This window comes from Sprattus sprattus (genome assembly GCF_963457725.1).
Source record: "Sprattus sprattus genome assembly, chromosome: 11".
Classification (NCBI taxonomy): domain Eukaryota; kingdom Metazoa; phylum Chordata; class Actinopteri; order Clupeiformes; family Clupeidae; genus Sprattus; species Sprattus sprattus.
Window position 1 is genome coordinate 12036960 of NC_137909.1, and position 23346 is coordinate 12060305.

A 23346-nucleotide genomic window follows, 5' to 3' on the forward strand; every position below is an offset into this window, starting at 1 on the left:
CCACACACAAACATGGCTACAAAGGGAAGGAAGGATATGTTCCTTCTGAACACAAGAAGTAGAAACAGAGAAACATTCCTTATAGCATTGTGATAGGAATAAAACAATTTGTTCAATTTCCTTCCCTAAATGTGAAAAAAATCTCAAATTTTATGAAACTACATAAAACTGAAACATCACAGCATGTCACAGCTTGCCATAATTTAAGGGACGTATTGCTATTTTTTATTGTTTTATGATTACATATATGTATGTATGTGTGTATGTATGTATCTATCTATCTATCATTCTACTGTATTGTATTGTATGTATATTGCATTGTATCTATTATCTCTATACTGTCTCTCTCTCTCTCTCTTTCTGTTGTCAAGAGACGACTCCACACAAACACCTGTGGCACTGTGTGTGTGTGTGTGTGTGAGTGAGAGAGAGAGAGAGAGAGAGAGAGAGAGACAGACAGAAAGTGAGCATATGGGTGTGTGAGAGGTGAGTGTATGTATCTGTGGGTTTTGAGTGTGTTTTGTAGGTGTGTGTTTGCAGTCGTTAAGTAAATCTCTTTTCTTCCCCACCTGCGTCTAAAGACAACAAAATGCAAACTGAGACAAATAGGTCTGACAAAAGTTCACGCCAAGGCTATAAAATCATATATGCAGGTAGGCGTGTGTGTAAGACTGAGTTGGCATTATTCTGTGTGTGGTCTGCTTTGTGAATGTGTGTTTTTGTGGTTTTGTTTATGAGTGTGTGTGTGAGTGAGTGTAGGGGAGTAAAATGGAAGTATTTTGCATGCCTTCCACAGAAGTGTGCTTTGCTTAAAAAAATGCTGGCTTGGCAGCGGACAATGGCCATCCCATTCAGACGCTACCTGTGTGGCACACACACTCTCTCACACACACACACACACACACACAGTACATGCATTCACCTACACGCATTCTTTCTCTCTCTCTCAGACACACACACACACACACACACACACACACACACACACACACACACACACACACACACACACACACACACACACACACACACACACACACACACACACACGTCCTCGTCTGCTGCATGCCTGAGCACCTGGAACAGAGTTCTGTAGCCTCAGGATACTTTCCCTCGTCCACTGCCTATAACAGCCCGCTGCCACTTGCTTTCTTTCTCTTTTGCTCTCTCTATTTCTCTCTCACTCCCTTTCTTTATCTCTTTTCGTCCCTCTTTCTCTTTGTCTTTCTTTCTCTCTTCTGACTCCCTCTCTATTTTCTCTGTCTCTCACTCTCTCACCCTCTCTCTCTCCCTCTTGCTTCATACCACTCTCCTAAGGCTTCTGTCTCTCTGCCAATTAATGCACAGCGCTGCATTGCAGTGCCAGGGAAGGGAGAGGCGAGCCAGAGCCGGGTGCAGAGGCTACAGACATGCATGTACGTGTCAGGCTGGAGGCCGACAATATGTCAAGTCAGTCAAATAGCTAATACTGCAACCCCCCCCCCCCCCGGCCCTTGTACACACACACACACACACACTCGCAGACACAGACACGTACAGTCACACGCATACACAAACAAACTCATAGTCGTACACACTCACACACCAGACATTCAGACACATATGCACACATATATGTACAGATACCCACACTCATAAATAGATGCCCACAAACACAAACATGTACAAACACACACACACACACACACACACACACATTAAATATAGACTTTGCACATCTCTGATAACGAATTAGAAATGATAAAGAAATGAACTTGATAACCCTGAGAACCCAGATCAAAAAGCTCGGCTGGTTTAACACAGGGGGAAAAATTCCCCCTCCCCCAGCCAGCCACTGAAGGAGTGCTTGGCACAGGCAGGTATATTTCACATGCATGATGTGAAAGTCTACATTTAGAACATCTGGGCCTCTGCTCTTCACAGTGTTTCTGATAGCATGTAGCAGTAGGTAAATAAAAAGTTTGGTGCAAAGTTTAAGGAAGTGACTTTAAGGAGAAAAGGAATGAAGAGCTTCTTGGCTCTGATTTAACCTGATCACTATAAGCATTCGGGAGCATGCTAATAATCTGGTGCCATAGTATTCCAACATGAAGTATTCCATCTTTATGAATATTCAGACACTGCAGTTGTTCTCATGTCTGTGTGTGCGCGCGCGCGTGTGCGTGCGTGCGTGCGTGTGTGTGTGTGTGTGTGTGTGTGTGTGTGCGTGTGCCTGTTTGCAGACACAACAGATTCCGTCCACGTTGAGACGACACGGCTCCCTGGCAACAGTCCTACCAATTGCAACGTTGGGCGCGCCTCTTAGCGTCTGAGCTCAGCAAGGGACAGAGGAACGCTCAGGGATGCACAAGAGAATGAGAGAGAAGCGGAGGAGTGGAGGAGAGGAGAGGAGGAGAGGAGGGGAGGGATGAAGAGCTCCCGTAGGAGAAGACTCATCTACACCCACATACAGTACCCAAGCATCTCTCCACTCTCTCTATCCACTCTCTCTCTCCCTCTCTCCCTACATCTCTCTCTCCCTCTCCACTCTCCCTCTCCACTCTCATACATTCTGATCCGCTGAATCCACCGACCTTGAGTGAAGCCGGCGACACGTAAAAAGGGTAGCAGGATGTGAAGAAAAAGCCCTTTCTTGCTGTGATTATTTTCATTTTCATTCTTCCTCCGTCCGTACCGACTTTTGGGGCTGGCTCTGGGAGCCACAGGAGACTTTGGCATGCAGGCCCTGGCACTGAAGCAGTGTGGCCAAGACGAGACAAAGACGATGGATACATTTCTCAACTCTCACAGAAACTCTTTCTACTTGTGCCTGCACCACAGAATGCCTCAACAACAAGAAATCAATCTTAAAGCCGCGCTGTGTGAACTGACATGTACAAGCAGCATCTGTTTAACTGACACTCACAAGCTAACTGATAGTTTGTAAAATGGCTTCCCAGTCATATCAGATACAAGAAATCTCTATGAGGACCATTAAAGGGCATAGCTTGAGAGACAGTTGGGGGTGAACTTGTGTTCCATATCAGATTAGTGATATCAACCAAACCAAAATGATGACTCAAAAATGACACCCACACATCCGACAGCTCATAACATCACACATTCACAACAAGTGTTTATTTCCTGGCAAAATGTGTCAAATATGTCTGGTGCCTCTCACATCAGGGTTGTGATAACTCATCTAAATATCAACCAAGAGCCAAAAAGGTATACAAATGACAGTACAGTATTTCTGAGTATGACATATTACAGGAGAGTATAGAATATTAATTAAGAGCTGTTTGTAACTGGAGAAGCCTGTGGAGCAGTATGGGCCCCTCAGCAGTGGTACTAACTCACTGACAGCACTCATAGTTACGAACATGCAGGGATGTAAACAAACACAGCAGCGGCCATGTCAGCTCTCTGGTAAGGCAGCAGGGAGGCCAGGGCTGGCCAGGTACTCAGGCAGGGGTACCACACAGCACACACACACACACACACACACACACACACACACACACACACGAGAGCAGGAGAACCATTAACACACACACACACACACACACACACACACACGAGCAGGAGAACCAGAAACACACAAACAGACAGAGAAGAGAGCCGATGAGCCCCCCCCCCCCCCCCCCCCCCACACACACACACACACACACACACATTCATAGAGTATTGTTTAACAGAGAGAGAGAGAGAGAGAGAGAGAGAGAGAGAGAGAGAGAGAGAAAGAGAGGAGATCAGGAGAGCCACACACACACACACACACACACAGACACAGAGACAGAGGTCCACTGTTAGAGATCCACACAACAGAGAGTACAAAGAGACCAGAAAGGCCAGTCCAGGTCTGCTAAAGATCCACAAAAGCAAAAAAAAAAACAGAAAGTGAGGAGATAGATGGAAATTTACCCAGGACAGACACAGGCACTAACAGGAACACTCAGCCATACATGGTACCTGTACAAGCTGCCATTCATCAAATCAACATAATATGACAAAGCAATCATTTATTATTTCAAGATAGTGAAAGAAATCATCTCTTGGAAATCCCTATTCCGAACCAAAGTTACCAGAATGTCTTTACTAGGTATGGACCAGTCTTTAAATGAGCCAATCTGTATATCTAAGTTAAATGGGAAATACAGCCGCGGAAAAAATTAAGAGACCACTTCAAAATTATCAGTTTCTCTGGTTTTACTATGTATTGGTATGTGTTAAAGTAAAATGTACATTTTAGTTTTATTCTATAACCTACTGGCAACATTCCTACCAAATTTCAAATAAAAATATTGTCATTTAGATAATTTATTTGCAGAAAAATGATAATTGGTCAAAATAGCAAAAATGATGCAGTGTCTTCAGATCTCGAATAATGCAAAGAAAACAAGCTCATATTCATTTTTAAACTACACAATACTAATGCTTACACTTAGGAAGAGTTCAGAAATCAATATTTGGTGGAATAACCTTGATTTAAAATCACAACTTTCATGTGTCTTGGCATGCTCTCCACCAGTCTTTCACATTGCCGTTGGGTGACTTTATGCTACTCCTGGCGCAAGAATTCAAGCAGCTCGGCTTCTTTTCATGGCTTGTGACCATCCATCTTCCTCTTGATCACATTTCAGAGGTTTTTTATGGGATTCAGGTCTCGAAATTGGGCTGGCCATGACAGGGTCCTGATCTGGTGGAACTCCATCCACACCTTTACTGGCCTGGCTGTGTGGCATGGAGCATTGCCCTGCTGGAAAAAACACTTCTCAGAGTTGGGGAACATTGTCAGAGCAAAAGGAAGCAAGTTTTTCTTCCGGGACAACGTTGTACTTTGCCTGGCTGAGGTTTGTAAAAGACCATAAGGATTGAAAAAGCGGACTGGAGGTTCTTCTAAGTTCGTCTTCTCTGATGAGTCCGATTTCACAGTAGGTGCAAGACTCTCTGGCTTGTAGGCCTCTCCAGGTCTCCGTCTAACCATCAGACGACCATGTGTTGGGCAAAGCTGAAAATTGGACTCATCAGAGAAGACGAACTAGAAGACCCTCCAGTCCGCTTTTTTCAATACTTATGGTCTTTTACAAACCTCAGCCAGGCAAAGTACAACGTTGTCCCGGAAGAAAAACTTGCTTCCTTTAGCTCTGACAATGTTCCCCAACTCTGAGAAATGTTTTTTCCAGCAGGGCAATGCTCCATGCCACACAGCCAGGCCATTAAAGGTGTGGATGGAGTTCCACCAGATCAGGACCCTGTCATGGCCAGCCCAATTTCGAGACCTGAATCCCATAAAAAACCTCTGAAATGTGATCAAGAGGAAGATGGATGGTCACACAAGCCATGAAAAGAAGCCGAGCTGCTTGAATTCTTGCGCCAGGAGTAGCATAAAGTCACCCAACGGCAATGTGAAAGACTGGTGGAGAGCATGCCAAGACACATGAAAGTTGTGATTTTAAATCAAGGTTATTCCACCAAATATTGATTTCTGAACTCTTCCTAAGTGTAAGCATTAGTATTGTGTAGTTTAAAAATGAATATGAGCTTGTTTTCTTTGCATTATTCGAGATCTGAAGACACTGCATCTTTTTTGCTATTTTGACCAATTGTAATTTTTCTGCAAATAAATTATCTAAATGACAATATTTTTATTTGAAATTTGGTAGGAATGTTGCCAGTAGGTTATAGAATAAAACAAAAATGTACATTTTACTTTAACACATACCAATAAATAGTAAAACCAGAGAAACTGATAATTTTGAAGTGGTCTCTTAATTTTTTCCGCGGCTGTATGTATGCTGTATATTATAAATTCACATCATTCAGCCCAATTCTGAGACAAACACTCACAGAAATAGCCTCAAAACTCTAGGTTCAGACAGGTCTTTACAAATGCAACGCTGCACCAGCTATGACATGCAGAAACACCAGCCACTACTCTGCAATGCACTGAGGATGCTGCATATTTGACTAACGGCTAAAAACTATTTCTGAGCTGAGGGTGGACAGGAACACTGTTTCATGGCCCTGTGCATCTGATAAAAGGTGACAGTTTACGTCTCCAGTTTTCACGAAATCATCACCACCGCAACTCCATCCTCTCTCTGCCCAGAGCACAGAGAATGAGAGCAGGCAGGAGGAATGGCTAGGGGACACTGTGCAGGAGGAGAGTGTGTACACTTTGGGGCTTTTACAGAAGGATTCCAGGTATGGTGAAAAGATTCCTGTTAAACTTCAGGAATAAAAACCCACAAAGCCACAGAAAGACAGAAAGGGGAGGGGGCAAGAGTGTGTGTGTGTGTGTGTGTGTGTGTGTGTGTGTGTGTGTGTGTGTGTGTGTGTGTGTGTGTGTGTGCACACTATGAGAGGCTGCAGGCCACATCATACTCTAGAAGGTAAAAGGACTCTCTAAATCAATCCACAGGAGAAAACTGCAGTGTTCCTCTGCCATTGAGTCACAGCTTTAAGGACATGCTGCCCTGATTCTTTATGACTCAGCAAAGGAGACAAAGAGAGAGAGAGAGAGAGAGAGAGAGTGAGAGAGTGAGAGAGAGAGAGAGAGAGAGAGATAGGCAGATAGTAAGGGAGGGATAGAGAAAGGAAGAGAATGAGAGAGAGAGCAAGGTAGAATGAGAGAAAGAAAGAGGATAGAACTCAGACACAGTTATGTAGAGAGTACAAATTAGGCCTCCCACCTCCCCCTCCCCTCTTCATCTCTCTCTCTCTCCATCTCTCCCTCTCTCCCTCACTCAGTGTGCAGTGTGTGCTATATCTCTCTTGTCATGTCATGCAAGGCAGTCATAGCTGCAGCGAGTGCAACATTCTTCAGCCTTGCAAGTGGCGGCCAACTGCCCGTTCTGTGAACACTACCCCTGGCTGTACATGTAAGAGGACCTCCTGCCTCAAGTTCCCACTTTCCAATAAGCAGAGTGGGCCAGTGTAAAGTCACAGCTCCTGGAAACACCGGCCCTTTTGCCCAGACGGGCGGACAACAATTCCCCAGGGCGCCTGGGTATGGATCTGACTAAACTTTAATGCTTGCTGGAGAATCTACACAGATGTATGGGTTAAGCGCACGTGGGTTAAGCGCACATAGGAGTACATAGTAAACACAAGATCATAGCTTGAGTTCTTATCTGGTCTTATTTTGGGACCTCATAATAAGACCCAGAGAAGCCAAGATTCAACCTTCAAACATAGGTCAAACATACACAGCCCACTCACACAGCTCCCCTTTTCAATGTCTCATAATGTTCAATATCAATAATCAAATAAATAAATACAAAGTTGGGATATGAAATGAAAAGGTGTGGTGGATAACACTGAAAGACAAAGCTAATATAGATGATTATGCAATCAGACTGACGCTCTAAGAGGTGAACTGAGTTAATCTTGGCTAACCATGTCATACCATCCGGCGGTTCGTCAACAGCGCCTGCCATAAAGGCCACACTCATGTCACAAAGGGCACCAGCAGTTCATGTCAGCTCAGGACAGTGCCTATCAGATGACTAGCATCCCTGACATGTGTGGCTATTTCTGTTAGCGTGCAGCGCTAGCAGCCGTGTGGGGATAGCATAGAAGCCGCTAGCTCAGTGGTTCAGGGACCTCATATACAAAGCCTTACGTATTCATACTAAAACGTAGCGAACACACAAACCTGCTGAATTCAGATGTTTGAAATCGTACGCAAGATTCAACACACCTTTTCTTTATGCATCCCAAACTACCGTAGCGTACATGCACAAACACCACACTCCACCCTCTCTCCTCCCTCAATTACATTAATTTTAATATGCTAATAAATATAAATGGGCCAAGCCTACCCCTACCCCCATATTCAAATTGAAACAAACTGGCAAAAGCAGGCAGCAAATTAATCAACAATGAAATTTCAGCAAATGCAAAGTGAATGAGCTCTTATCCGATATAAATGCAAGAAAACTAGTTTTGTTTGGCAATTCGTCATCTGGCATTATTAACAAAACAAAACAGTTGGAGAGGCAGAGTGTGGCACTAGCTATAAATGTGGTAAGAGAGCCGCATGAAATAATCGTCGGCCAGTCTGAGAGTTGATGAGGGCGTTTAGCAGCCATGTCACCTGTGATGACCACGGTGTCATAAAGGCACAATATGCAACAAGTATGCTTCAGGATTAGGGTTAGGATAAGCAGTTTAACCTTAAAATAACAGCTTAAAAAAATTGGGGCGCTACAATGACTTTTAATATGGAGAATTGCGTCCGTGCCAATGGCATAGCAGGGTCGATAGGCATATAACTGCATTCTGTAGTTTTGCCTGCCGATGCCCGCCGACCTGACTTTGATTTCCTTCTGCCGATCTAGTAAGTAGCTTATTTGCCGTCTTGCTTAGTCTTGTGTTGCACATGATTGATGTTTGACTGTGTAAGGACAGTCGTTGAGTAATTAGTCATAATGTCAAAGTCAGCACATTTCAAGAGATTTCGTTAGTTTTAGCTGCTAGCATACCTTTAGCGAATAGCTATTAATCCTTAATGCACCTTTAATGGGCAGTTGAACAAAATAAATAAATAAATCAAAATTACTGCACGCATATATAAAAAAAATTCTGCAATCCAATTAATTGTGTCCCAAAAAGCCCCCCCATCATGCACCACCATGTCACAGGATAAATGAATCACGAGTTGATCCATGCCACCTTGACACTATATGTGCCACGGTTCTTCTTAAGGTTTCTTCCTAATTAACAAGGAGTTTTTTCATGTGCTTTCTCTAAGGGGGTTCAGGACCTGGGCTCTGTAAATCGCCTTGAGACAATTTGATTGTTTTGGTGCTATATAAAAAAAATTGATTTATATTAGTCAGTCGCATTTCTGCACCACAGATAATTTGCACATTGAAGGAATAGGTCAAATTTCACCTCTGATAATGTCCTTATGTGTGTGCACACAATCGCTCCACTTACAAATGGATCCCCCTGCAACTTGTGCTTTAAATGTTATCCTGATCAGCCACATCATATCGGACCTTTATACAGCTGGCTGACATATGGATGGTGCCGTTCCATCCTAACTAGTCTGCCAGTTTCCTCTGGAATGCCCCTGTTGTCAACAAGCCCAGTGTGGTAAGCGCTTGTAAGGGAACGGGCAAATGTGTGACTCCGCAGAGCATCGCACTTAAGAGGATAACTCTAGGAAATCTGAAAAGGCTGATAAGCCAGTCAACATCGTGGAACACGAAATCAGCACTCACTGTCTGTCTCTAAATACACTTTCTCTTTTTACCGAAATTCTGCCATTGGCAAAATCCTCTAATATGGCTTAAGCTGTGGTTATGATTGGACTCTATTGCATAGCAAAGCATAGAACTTGTGCATGCTTACATGTCCATTTATGTTACTGCATACACCTTGATGTGTTTTTATTTCCACGTGTCCAAGGCCCACCTGTCAAAAAGAGTTTTCACCTGTGGGCTAACCGCCTCGTAATCAAACTCGTTATGTTAGTATTGCACTGCACAGCCTCCAAGCGTCACCAACTCGCTTAAACGATAAGAGATATGCACATGCCAGAAATTAAGTTGGCATGGAGGAACGCATATTCTCACATTCATTTCACTGAACGTTTAGTACACGAGCCCCAGGACAGCTCGCTGTCGTCATCACAGAGTCGCTGATCCTGCCACAGACACTGCGGCTCGTCCTGAGGGCTATAGATGTATCACATGGGGATAATTATGTGGCACCGTTTTTGATCTGGTGGCCATTGTGACGCAGTATGATGGTAGATGGAGGGCTTTATTGAGGGGGCTTAACCTATAGAGAGAGAGAGGGATAGAGGAAAAAAAAGGGAGAGGCAGGGAGATTCCATATTTCCACTGGCTCTCCTCATGTCCGGATGCTCTGCTCTGAGTTGACCTAGGTTTCTGGTTGGTTTTTATTACACATATTCCCGACCACACACGCACCTCACACGCACATCCATCACGTGCCTGTGCTTTGGTCCTGGTTGTTCACACCCACTTTACATGCATGCTCTTTTGACCCAATGTACTCTTTCGCATACCGCCTTTGGTCACTGTGCATGATACTGTCTGTAAGCCTTCTCACTGATATGGGCCTCCTTACTGATGGGGCCCCTTTACTGTCTATGGGCCTACTTACAGAGGGGCCCCTTACTGTCTATGGGCATACTGCTGGGGATCTTTCATTAGGATTCTTTTGGATACATATCAGGCCATCCACTGGTAGTAAATCAGTTTCAGCACTCCTGCTACTACTGCAGGCGTACACACTGATTGGATTGAGCACTTTTCAATCATCCAGCCAAACTAGTATGTTCCTGTGATCCACACAAGGGATCTAGCCTAAGAGGGTGTGAACAGAGTGAGCAGAAATGCACCCTGGGATGTGGGACGCAGAGAAGTCCCTTCGTGGGACATCAAGTTGTAGTGTAGCTATTCTGAAGAATTTCTACCTCCAGTGCAGTCTGAAGTAGATGACTGTAAGGTGAGGCTGAATCATCTTCTGTTGCTAGTAATAGTCTCACCCACCACATGGGTAAGAGTCCCAGTGATCACACACTGATATGTATCCTAATCCTCATGTACAGTAAGTTGCTTTGCACAGATGCATTACTGGCATAAACTGATAAATAAGATCGGTGATAACTTTCTTGACATGTCTGTGATGTCAATCTAAGGCCTATCTTTAAAGGTTAATACATGTTCAATTAAAAATAGATATTATACTTTTGATATTGTAATGTAATGTATCTTATTATATGATTTATATTTTATAGAAAATGTATTGTGATATTATAGTATAAAAATATGATTTACATTTTTTAGGTATTTTTTGTGATAATGCTATGTAATAGTAGCATGCACCTGACTGATTCCCCTTGGGCAGGAGGCTAGCTTTCCCTGAATCTCTCTCTGCAAGGTCACAGCGCCCACAGACAGTATGGGTCAAGCGGGTCTTAGTGTGTGTGAAGGAACCTGGAGCGTTGGGCTCCATCAGTGTCCCCCTTCGGCACCACTGGTGGGGTTTGGTGAGACAACAGCTCTGACTGAACCAGTTCCAGCTCCAGCTGCTTTGGTGGAGCTGGGTGATCATGGCTTTGGGTTTGGCATAGTGCAAGAGTCACTTTACAGTAAGAGAGAAAGCAGAGAGAGGGAGAGAGAGAGAGAGAGAGAGAGAGAGAGAGAGAGAGAGAGAGAGTGAGAGTGAGAGTGAGTGTGAGTGAGAGAGAGAGAGTGGCAAAGGGAATGAGAGAGATTATGGGAGAAAGAGAGAGTGTGGGAGAGTGTGTGAGACAGAAAGTCAAAAACCAGAAAGAATGAAAAGAAGATAGAGAGAGGGAGAGAGAGGCTAAAAAAAAGAATGAGCGGGGCAAGAGAAAAAAGCACGAGCAAAAGAAAGTTTCAGAGACAGCGATGTGTACGACCGCTTGAGATTCCAGGTTCTCTCACTGTGCTGGAGCCCTCCAGAGAGCTCTGTGAGAGGGAACATGCACAGCACCTACAGCACTGCGCTGCCACAGCAGAGACCCAGTGAGACAGACAGAGACAGACAGAGATGAAGGCAGACAGAGAAAGACAGACAGAGAGAGAGAGAGAGAGAGAGAGAGAGAGAGAGAGAGACAGACAGACAGACATGCAAAGAGAGAGAGAGAGTGGAAGATATTGCAGCAGGGCTTTCCCCATACAGGGCAGCACATACTCATTCCCAAGTAGGGCTAAGCCCATCCTCCACTGATCTGCAACGTAAATTAGTCTCTCTCGCTCTCTCTCTCTCTCTCTATTTCCCTTTGCCTCTCGCTCTTTCTCCCTCACCCTCTCCTTCTCACTCTCCCCCTCTCAGACTTTCATCTCCTTAGTGGTTTGCTTGGTACTGAGAACAGATTGTTATACTGCCAGGGAAAATTAGCCGACATCGTGCAATAGTGGCAAAGACTAAACCTGCATTAAATCCTCACAGGGTAGAATGCGAAAAGATCAGGAGTGAGACTTTTCACACAGATGACAAGCACTTTGTCTGCAGAGGGCATTTACAACATTTACACACCCTACAGACAACCGCAAATGACACAGTCATCGCCAGGCTTAAAGTGACCATGAGGAAAGGACGATGTGGGCTTGCTTGCTAAATAGATAAACGGAGAGAAAGAAAGAGACCGCTAGTGTCATGTAGTACATTGAGAAATAAAGAGAGCGAGAGAGAGAGAGAGGGAGAGAGAGAGAGGTAGTGTTATACCAAATAAATAGATAGAGATAGATAGAGAGAGAGCGAAATAGTGGTAGTGTTATATACTACATAAATATATATATAGAGAAAGCTAGATAGAGAGAGAGGTAGTGTTATATTCTACAGAGATGGATAAAAAGAGAGAGAGAGAGAGAGTGGTAGTGTGATATACTAGATACATATATAGAGAGAGAGATAGATAGAGAGGTACTGTTATATAATACATAGATAAATAAAGAGAGAGAGTGGTAGTGTTATATACTTCATAAATAGAGAGATTTGTAATGTTTTATTTACTACATAGATAGCTAGAGAGATACAGCAGTGGTGTCATATACTCAGGCCTAAGGGATGAGAGCATGACTGCAGTAAAGTAATTGAGTGATCTTCATTTACAGACGTGCTCGGTTAAAACACACGGTGTCCAGAAGAGGATTAGGGCTCAACTGTCCCGTGGAGAAAGCACTCAAGCTCCGCCAAAACAATCCTTCCACAGATGCCCCGTACTTACACAGCCTTAAACACACCGCTTTGCTCTTCTGGTCGTTTCACAGCAGGTAAAAGCCTGACAATGACTCTGCCTCTTTATACTGTGACATCTCTGTTGAGCTAGCCACAAGATAAAAATTATGTCTGTTTCTCGCAGTTATGTCTGTCTTTCTTAACTGACATTTTTTTTAACTCTGATTTCCTCCTCCTGGATGGAGAGGGGTTTGGGGGTTTTCTGGGTTTGCAGCAGAGAAACCACCTTGTGACAAAAGCAGCGATGACTTATGCTCATTCACCGCAGGCAGTAGCTCCAGCCTTTTATTGGCTTGTCTGAGTCTGTGTGCTCATTCATACTTAAAAAGTCAGAACAGAAATGTGCACATGCTCACAAGTACAAACCAGCCCACATACACACAGTCACACTCACACGCAGACACGCACAAACATGCACAAACACAGACACACACTCACACATATACACACAGGCACACACACACACTCACACATATACACACAGTCACACTCACACTCACACACACACACACACAAACTGGCGTGACATCCATACCATGTGATCATGCCAGGCGCGATGCCAAAGGGCAGCCATGTCACTTACCAGAAATCTCACAAAGAGAGAAAGAGGAGGGGAGGGGAGGGGAGAAGAGAAGAAAAAGCCTTTTAATTTTGCAAGAGCTCGTTGTCAAATCACCCTACATACACAGAAAAAAAAACACTCATGAAATGCTCACAGAAACTGTCCGTCAAATGCTGGCTACAGCTTAGGGAGAGGGTAAATCTTATGAACAAAAATCTATGATTCTTTTTAGTCCACTGTTCTTGAGTAGCAGAGAGATAATGCTAAATGCTAAAAGATAATGCTAAATTGTTCTAGTTGCTCATCTTTCTATCTCATTTTCTCATGTCTCTGTGTGTGATGTATATTGAATGCTCTGCTGAATCTGTATGTGTGTGTTTGTGTGTGTGTGTGCAGTCAAATGTGAACTGTGTATTGCTCAGTTCCATGCGGTGCTTTTAATTCTTCCAGGTAGCTGGGGAACTGGAATGATAATTCACTCTCTCGGAGGGAGTGCTCTGTATATGGTAAAATATGACAAACAACACACTGTTGACCCAACGAGGAGGAGGAGGAAAGAGAGAGAGAGAGAGAGAGAGAGAGAGAGAGAAAGAGAGAGAGAAAAAAAAACGTGATCTAAAAATGTCAGCTGTATATAATAAACATGCCGGCCCACAAACAACACAAGGATACACAGTATATACAGCATGGCGTCCCTGCGGCGATACTATACACACACGCACAGTGCGTGTCATAGATGACTTACTCTTTACCCCGGAGAAAAACAACATGCCCAACACTCTCTCTTCACACCCTCAAATGCAAGCTTCCCCTTTAGAGAGAGGTTTGTGAGATATATAAATATACATGCTACACGCTAGTCACATGTCCTGACAGGGTTGGAAAGTTGAAACCTGAGAGGAACATGCTTTGGACGTGGATACCACACATATGACTCTAAACACACTCCTAAACAGGAAGAAGCACATTAGGAGAAGGCAGCAAGGAAGTATACAGCGGTTCCTACGTAACAAAAAAACATAAACTTAAGCCCAGCTATCGTGGGTAATGTGTCTTGACTTTGTGGATGTTTGGCGTGTTATCTGTGAGCCCATCGAGTCAGAGGGCACACAAGGATGAGAGAGGGGGAAGTGTGTGTGTGTGTGTGTGTGTGTGTGTGTGATGGAGCTGCAGAGCGTACCATGCACACTGGCCTCCGCTTTGCCTCATTTGCTCTCTGGCCAGTCGCGGGCACAGGGCATATGAATGGAGTCCTGGAAATGCACGCACACACACACATACACACACACACACACACACACAGAGACACACACACACACAATCCTCTCATAGAGCTCTGGCCAAGAACTGTGGACGTGCAGAAACCACCACACTCTCTCCGCAAACACACAGCACACACTCCTGCCACTTGGACATGACACAGCGATCAGCCCCATATACAGTGTGTGTCTGTCTCTCTGTGTGTGTGTGTGTGTGTGTGTGTGTGTGTGTGTGTGTGTGTGTGTGTGTGTTTAATATATCTGTACTGTATATGTATTTGACATATGTTTGAATAGATCTATATGTAAGTGAGAGAGCATGTGTGTCTATGTGATAGAAATAGCATGTGTTTGAAAGTTGCTATATGTAAGCATTTTAGTGTAAAGCATAAAGAAATTACAAATACAATTAGAGATAGCAACAGAATGTGAAGAAACAAATGTTTTTACATTACATCAAAAACGTATTATAGCTCACTAGCCAACAGCTAGCTAGGGTTACATTTACTACCTATAAATGCTTCACGAGAGACATGGGCCCCCTATTTTCATTGATGGGAAGTGAGCAAAGCAAAAAGCAATGAGCAAAATCCATCAGGCATGAACTAAAGCTAATTTAATTATAAAATAATTTTGTTTATTTAATACCATGAGCGATATCCTAAGTGCTAACATGGGTTGGTGACCGCAATGCTCCCAGCCGCCACACAATAGCTTTAGTTCATACACAACAGACTTTGCTTGTTGCTCATTACTTTGCCTGTTGCCGGTCAATGAAATCAGGGCCCATTGTTTTGTGTTTGGGCGTGACAGTGTGTATGTTTGAGAACGGCTATGTATACATGTTTTTTAACATGTTTTATGTGTCTGTGAGAGAACTCCTACGTGACAAACAGTGTTTCCACATGTGAATACGTGCTGCTGTGTATGTCTGAGTGTGACTGAGTGTGTGTGTGTGTGTGAATGTGTTTTTGCTTGTGTGTGTGTTTGTGTGTGTATGTATGTGTATTGAATGTGTGTAGGTCTGTGTGTGTATGTGTACAGTATGCCGATATCATTACTCTTATCAAGAGATAAGGAACAGAGCAAAGTCTGGGGAGTCACAGCCATGGCTCTCCCATCGATCTTGTCTCTCTGTCCTGGGCTGCTGCATAGAGAAGCCAACACATGAGCACATGTTTAACTGAGGGGCCTTTAGGGTGAGGGCAAACCATGCCACATAAACCCAGCGGCACCAGCCCCCACCCCCCCGCCACTCACACTACCCCCTCCAGCAAGCCCCCCCACTCACCATTGCCCCCCTTCTCCTTGTGGAATGTTTAGTAGTGCAGTGTCTGGGGAGGGCAACCCAGGACACCAGAGCACAAATACAGCTGTTGAGCGTCATCAGAAACCTGGCAGACAGCCAACACGAGGACAGTGTCGGTGAAGGTTATCGTTTAGGAAAGAAAAGAAGAAAAAAAAAACAGGACACGCGTCCTTATGTGTCAGGTCACAAATTTAAACGACACACACACACTACATGTGGGCAACACATGACTACTTTTAAAGAGAGACAATAAGCAACGGCAACAAAAGAGTTCCTGTCCGGCCGCAGTGCTGATCAGGAACTGACTCCAGTGGCGGTGGCAGAGAGGCACGGTAGTATTTCACGTCTTTGCTTATTGGGAGAAGCAACTGGGCTGAGTTTTACAATGCTTTGGTGTGGGCTTGCGACACTGGAAGCTCTCCGAAGTGGGACGGAGTCACACAGGAGGCAGGCCAACTCACTCAGTCTCCTCACACCTATCCTCTAGCCAACCCCCACAGCAAGAGAAGCCACATGTATGTATTTTACATGGGGGCTAAGCACACGTGTGCTATTGCCAAGTGCATTCAGTCCGAAACAACCAGAGAGAGAGAGAGAGAGAGAGAGAGAGAGCGAGAGAGAGAGGATAACTGAGTTAAAGAAAGATAGGGAGAAAGACAGAATGGGAATAGAGAGAGAGGAAATGACGAGGAAATATGTGTTAAAAGAGTGAGAGGGAGACAGTATGAGGGTATGTGTCAGTGTGTGTGTACGTGCGTGTGTGTGTATGACTGAGAAACACAGGAAATGCCATGAGGCACATGCAACTTGCATAGGAAAGGAGGCATTGTGCCCAGTCACATGGCAAGGCTTCATGAAAACCAGACTGTGACACATGCTAGTCAGCAGAGAGAGGTTAAGGAGCCACTCACTCCCTCACCAAGACTAACAGCTTGGACTCACAACATCACCTGGACCAGGATCATTAAATGTTTTAACATTGCAAATGTACGTCCCAGTTTACTGGTGGGAAGATAAATGTAATTCTACATCTGTATTATGTGTATTTGAATACAGAAATATTGGTTGGCCATATGACAGGCCTTACTGAAGTTCAACACGCATCACATAAATATTAGGAACTACAACGTTAGAGACAACTAACCTAACTTTGACCTTAACAAAATCCGTACAACTTTAGTCCCCAATTTCGACAACAAAATCATTAAAGCAAACACTAAGTTAATTTAATGTGTCAACCTAACATCAAATAGTCCCGTAGGCTAATTGGATCCTTATGGACAGCAATAGTGCAGCCTATTATTTACATGAAGAACATTTACTCTGTCCAGTGAGAGTATTATTGTAATGACAAGATCCCACATTCCCCTGCACAGTCTTAAACTGAGTGCCATGACAGGTCACAGAATTCTGCAAAGGTGGAAAAACTTCGACCATAATTCATTTTTTCGACAAGGCCCATCTATCACCATGCCGCTTTAAAAGCAAACATATGGACGCATATGGGTGAAAACTATTTCCACCAAAGGCTAAACGACTATCCGTTTGAGGTGCGTTTTAGTATGGTTTGACACAGGCTGCGAGCGATTTCTTATCACACCATACAACACTCAAAATATTTTAGGGATAAAAGTGTCATTGTAACGTTACAGTGAGAGCTGTACAAAGCCAGGGCCTATACGGTACTCTCGGAGACTGCCAACATTCCTGCGCTGCTGAGTTTTATTTTGGGGGAATGAAGTTGCATTATCAAATCAATGGCATGATGCGGAGTGTACCAACACGTCAAAATATACTAAAATTCACTTAGATCAAGCAGTGAAGTCAATCAACAACAAGGATTCTGATTATTGTTCCATCCGGGCGACGCAACGTTTATAAAATAATACGGCAGATATAAAAAATTAAGTAGTTCTTCAACGAGGAAATAAAACACGGAGACCGCGTCACACAAATGCGATGTAAAATATCAAGCGATGATAAAAAGGAAGGATCTTTTTTTACCCGATGTATCTCTCCGCCATAAAATTCTTCCTCTGGTCCGTACTGTGTTATTTCTTCCGATGCAAAGTTTGCAGGGTCCTTATTTGCCCAGCCAGGCCCCTGCTTCACCTCGTTTGATAGCTCTTTCCCTAGCTTTCTGCCCCCATCTCTCTCTCCCTCCCTCTCTCTCTCTTTCTCACTCTCTCTCTCTTTCTATACTGCGTGCCTCTTTCCAAGTCCAGGAAGTGATTTCGGCTCACATGGACGGCAGCTGAACTGCGCTTAGCCTGACATCATGCGCGCATCGGTTAGGAGTTTTTAAAGACACAGACGATGCATACTGTACTGTAGCTATAATATTAAGAGAGACGGGAGAGCTGAAATCGACCAATGACAATGGCTACCGGCCCATGACGAGTGTCCAAAACCCGGTGCCCGGCAGAATGAGGATGGCATGCTGCCAAGTTGTACAAGTTGATTAACGACATCGCAAGTGATACAGATGCAGTATTTTATGTATCGATCCATCAATACAGATAGTCATAGTCCTGATCATTAATAGACCAGTGGACCTTCAAAGGGAGTTTACAGTAATTCCACGCGTTCTTGCGTATTACCTCTGCTATAGGCTACTGTGTTCTCAAGGAATTACCACCCATGAGTCACCCGGTCGGCAAATACATTAGTTGATGACGACTTGCTGGATGTAATGGTGTTATGGCATTGACTTACAGGTGCATCTATTTACACCGAGAGTAAAAATAAGTTTTCATAGAACAGCCATTTCAGTGAATTAGTGCATGTGTAAATGATGACGATGGCAACAGAACAACAGCAGTAATTTTAACAATAATAGGCTAATAGCCTATGTCTGCAAGGTGTTGGTATCCGTCCTATCCTATTCATTTATCGTTGAAGGCTGTAATTCCTTTTTACAGAGAAACAATATACAGATATTGATTAGTATGTGGCCTCTGTGTCACTACGGTGATTGTAGTGGAAAAGTAAAAGTAGATAAATCCAGGGTAATGGTGAGTGGAGCAAAACAGGGTCAGGAGTGATGGTAAGGAATCTGATGAGTGCAAGCGACAGAGGGGTCTGGTGTGGTGACAAGGCGGCAGATATGGATGATTAACTATAGTCCCATGACAAACAGCAGTGGATTCCCTCGAGAGGATCCTTCATAGCATATACACTAACACGATACCTTGAGCTCATTTTCAAGCAACAGTATCCTTATGTCTCACATACCAATCCAGGATCTCAGATGAAGCCAGCAGTTTTTTCTGTCATCACAGTGACAGTGCAAATTCAGTATGCAAAACCCATGCTACAACAGGTCCTCTTATTAAACTCATCCATCTGACCCAAAGCAGTGCCACACTTGTGTAAGTGCAGCACAGTCAAAGTGGTAACAGGAACTAGATTGCGGTTTATGACATCTAGTCATAATGACATGTGTTTTGAGAGTTCCAGGGAAAATAGTAGCAACTAGCGACTGGGGTGGCTACAATGACAGCCAGGAGTGCTCAGGTCCTTTGTCATCAACATCCTCGGCCTTGTAGAGGTGCTGCATTGAGACGGATCAAACCTCGGACTGGATGCCCTAAACGACACAGCTGCGGGTGGAGGGAAAATAGCAATATTTAGTACAATTCCAGGAATACATGTGAATTCTACTAGCCACTTCTTGTGCGATTGCTATGTGTGATCCTGTCTATCTAAAGGAAAGTAGCACTCTGTTTTTTCAGGACAGGTCACCATGTAACATCAGTTACAGCAAAGACAAGCCGACAGAAGTTAAAAACAAACATTTAATACATTTAGTCATCAATGTACTTCCTGAGAGGCATTTAGATTTGAAGCATCAGACAGACAGGCCAGGGTGAATCTCTGCATGTCGTTCCCGAGTGCTTATGTCGACATGCGCGTTCAGAGTTGAAGGATGGCGTTTGACAGGAGTGATGTTGTCGCACTAACACCGTTTGGCAGCTCCAGTGGCACCACTTCCTTGCGCCGCTACATCCAGATTGTGCTGCCATGTGTGTGATGCCCTGTTCTCCAATGCCACGGCTGTCGATTCATTACCAACACAAAGGGTCACACTAAAATGTTTGATTTGCCAAGTATGAGGCATATGATGTCTTGATCCCAGAACAAAGAGCGCTTGTGCTTCTTCTCAGTGGGCTCCTGCCAAAGTTGGGTGCGTAATGCCCCACAATGAAACATGGGCATCACACCACTTTGGTTGGCAGTACAGAAGTGGGGGGAGCATTGGGCATGGTGCTACTGGCCTCAGAATACTGAAGGAGGCAACAATCTGTTTTAGACTGAGGGCTTCATTGAACATGTGACTCAGGACTACAGTTTTCAGGGCCAACCACAAGAGGTCACAATACAAACCTTCAAGACACAGCTAATGACCGCGCAACGCACTGGTGAGGGACATATTGCAACAAAAATGCAGCGCAAACTGTACATTTCAAATATCTGTAGACAAAACACACAAATGTTCCATTGCGCATCATATAAAACATCAGCATAATTGAATGTTAAAAAAATCAAACAAACAAACAAACGAGAAAATCAAAGCTGAACAAAGTTTAGTTACAGAGACTTTAAGTACAACGGCCTCAGAAATATTTCGACACTTCAGCCACACTTGCATAACAAACAGTTAAAACAAAATGGCGTTTAAAAAAGAAAGATAGAATACATTCATGTCCAAATCCAAATAGTCCACATAAAATAATCTTGTTTGGTTATAAATGATAAAAAGAATACAGACATAGTTCTAAATGAAGACAAAAAAGTATTTGGACACTAAAAGAGAGGCTTCACAAAAGGTCGAAGTTACAATGATTTAGTATTTAATTTGTCAACCTTTAGTCTGCAGCTTGCAGAATTGCTAGGAAACATCTGGGCACTGAATAAACAAATCTCTCTTCTAGCTGTGCTGAAAATGTCAGCAAAGCTTTCATTTCACCCACACTAGTGCATCTGCATCACTGAGCTGAAATGCTTTCTCTTCAGGGCATCCCATAGGACCTCAATGAGACTGAAGTCAGGGGTCTGGGACGGTCATTCAAAGACAAGCATGCATTCAAGCATGCCTCTGATCCTTATCCTGCTGAAAGATCCACTTCAGTTGCTTGTATAATTGTTTGGCTGATTTCTTTCAGTTTGCCTCAAAACCTCCTTGATACGCTTCAGTGTTTAAGATTAGGCTACATTAATAAATAATACAATAACATTCCCTTACACCATGGAAAGAAAAGCAACCCCATACTAAGACACTCTCACCTCCATACTATGCCCTTAATGCAGTTTGTGTGAAATTCCTTCCCTAGCTTTCTCCACACAAGCTGTCCAGCAGATCCATGAGGGTTTAATGACTCCTCTCACCACCATCACCACCCCCCTCCCCCAAACCTGCTGTCTTTCTGTGCAAATTCTCTTGCAAAATGTATTGTATCTGTCTTATTCTTAGAGCTTTTGAAAAGTTAACACCGCATCACTCGATATCCATACCTATGACCTGGTTTCAAATGGTTTGTGAGTTAGAAGGGTTATGCTCATTTGTTTTTAGGGAGACAACCCGATTTATTTATTTTAGTACAACATATTTCTGGAGTAGTACTAAACATGATTTTCTATGTAAATAATACCAACTTGTCCAACATGCAGTTAAATCAATTTGTGAAATTGCATTCATGGACGTTTTTTTTATGGTTTGACTGTCCAAAATTATTTTTGGGCCACTGGTTGTCTGCTCCATGAACTCTTTTCCCCAATAGTTCCTTTTTAAGGTGTCCCTTCAGGCCAGTGTGTAAGGTCAGCGTGCTTCCTCAAACTCTGCACCATGTGGTCACACTCTGTCGAAGGTCCCTAACAGTCCCTTTTCAGTGTTAGAGAGTTGTCTGCTCCTGTGCGTGCCCATGTCCAATGGACCTACATGTCCACAAAGACCATGAAGCACCAGCCAAGGCCTCCCACCAGGAACATGGTGACGTGCATGCTGTAGATGAAGAGGTCGTTGAGGAGGCTGAAGTCCAAGCGCTGTTGGCCTAGCAGCAGCAGGATGATGGAAAGCTTGTACTGCAGCCGCAGGAAGATACGCACGCCCACGTACTGAAGGCAGAACAGGGCAGACAGCGCCACCCACAGGAGAGACGTGAACAGGCTGCAGCCAAAGTAGAGCAGGAAGCGGACAAAGCCGTACATCCAGCGGGACTTCAGGTACAGGTCAAAATTGTTGTACTTGGAGCGCACCAGCTGGGCGGTGCGGGCCGGGCCACAGGCCGAGTGCATGCAGGTAGTGTGGGGGCCATGGAAGGAGCGAACCCGCCGAGGGATGGGGATCACAGGCATGGATGGGCTAGGCGAGCCCCAGTCTGCTCTGCTGATGGCCAGGCTGAGCTCCTCATCATCAGCACACCTGCAGGTCGCCGGTACAGCAGAACAATGCTCACGGTCACAACGGTCTATCTGTCATCGTTTACAGTGTCTGGGGCTGTGTCCATGGTAACACAACTCTACAAATAATGCAATTCAAACATTAGTAAACATGTTATACACCTGCCTCTTACCTCATTGTGAGAAAACTAGACATCATTTGAATATATCCACCTAAGATGTAAATATAAACTCTCTCTCAAAGAGGCACTAACGCCAGAAACCTCACTCGCTCTTTCTCTTTCTCTTCACACACCAATAGAAACAAACAGTCGAACAAAACATTTACAAATTAAGTAACTGCTGTCATGACAATAACAACCCCAGTTTGGTCACAGTTTTCTGTAGCCTTCAAGAGGGCAAGCTATGAACAACATAGACCAAAAGTCATATGGGCCACCACGACTTGCACAGAACTTCCTTTTATCTTGCCTACTTTTCTACCCGACCAGAAAATACAGTAGTAATTCATATCCGTGACAAGACAAACAGTTTTTCAAAATATCGTCCTAACATCAAAAGCAAATAAAACTAAAAAGACTGTTTCAATGTCGTCTTTAAACCCCTTTCAAGCACGAATGCCCCATTCAAGCACGAATGCATTGGCTAACCAATCTGTAGCTAGCCATCTAAACAAGGGCGCTACGATTTGCAAGACTGCTATAGACATCAAACACATTGACAACATAATTACCAAGATGCAGTCTCTGCAAGAGTTCCTTAACACGTGTGTGGCTTTAGAATCATGTCAGGAAGAATATCAATTAACATGTGGAAATTCAGCAATGGCTTGCAATAGTTAATTCAGATGCGAAGTCATGGGCGTTGCGAAATACGGTATGTCGCAAAAATCATGGCGTACAGTGTTGTCACAACAACGCGTCCAGCCAGTGCTGATATCTATGGTGCTATCCTTCGATACTGTGATTTGTATGTAATACGGGGAGAATTACACCTTTCAACTGTCCGCATCGTAAGTACTCTTTTACAAGACCTACAAATGTACTTGTATTTCTGTTAAACATTAATTAATTTACATTAATCTCACG

The 23346-nt window shown here is 43.9% G+C and overlaps 2 protein-coding genes across 4 annotated transcripts in view; both read right to left on the reverse strand.

Moving 5' to 3' along the window:
- nacc2 (NACC family member 2) overlaps nucleotides 1–18060 on the reverse strand; it is a 34741-nt gene extending 16681 nt beyond the window's left edge. The window contains exon 1 of one of the 2 annotated variants that reach the window (XM_080847446.1): nucleotides 17864–18060. The gene's annotated coding sequence lies outside the window, so the exon portion shown is untranslated. Of the gene's footprint in view, nucleotides 1–13312; nucleotides 15774–17863 lie in introns of those variants that run through there. The other variant, XM_080847447.1, reaches the window with a different exon arrangement.
- Nucleotides 18061–20727: 2667 nt separating this feature from the next.
- tmem250 (transmembrane protein 250) lies at nucleotides 20728–23120 on the reverse strand. 2 transcript variants are annotated; one of them, XM_080847230.1, is made up of 2 exons: nucleotides 22992–23120; nucleotides 20728–22280 (listed from the first exon to the last, which is right to left on the reverse strand). In XM_080847230.1, exon 2 carries the CDS (start codon nucleotides 22211–22213, stop codon nucleotides 21794–21796), a length of 420 nt encoding a protein of 139 aa, XP_080703356.1. In that variant the 5' UTR covers nucleotides 22214–22280; nucleotides 22992–23120; the 3' UTR covers nucleotides 20728–21793. The 2 variants fall into 2 exon arrangements, with proteins under 2 accessions (XP_080703356.1, XP_080703355.1); XM_080847229.1 differs by having other exon boundaries at nucleotides 20728–22377; nucleotides 22992–23115.
- Between the last annotated feature and the right edge of the window lie 226 nt (nucleotides 23121–23346).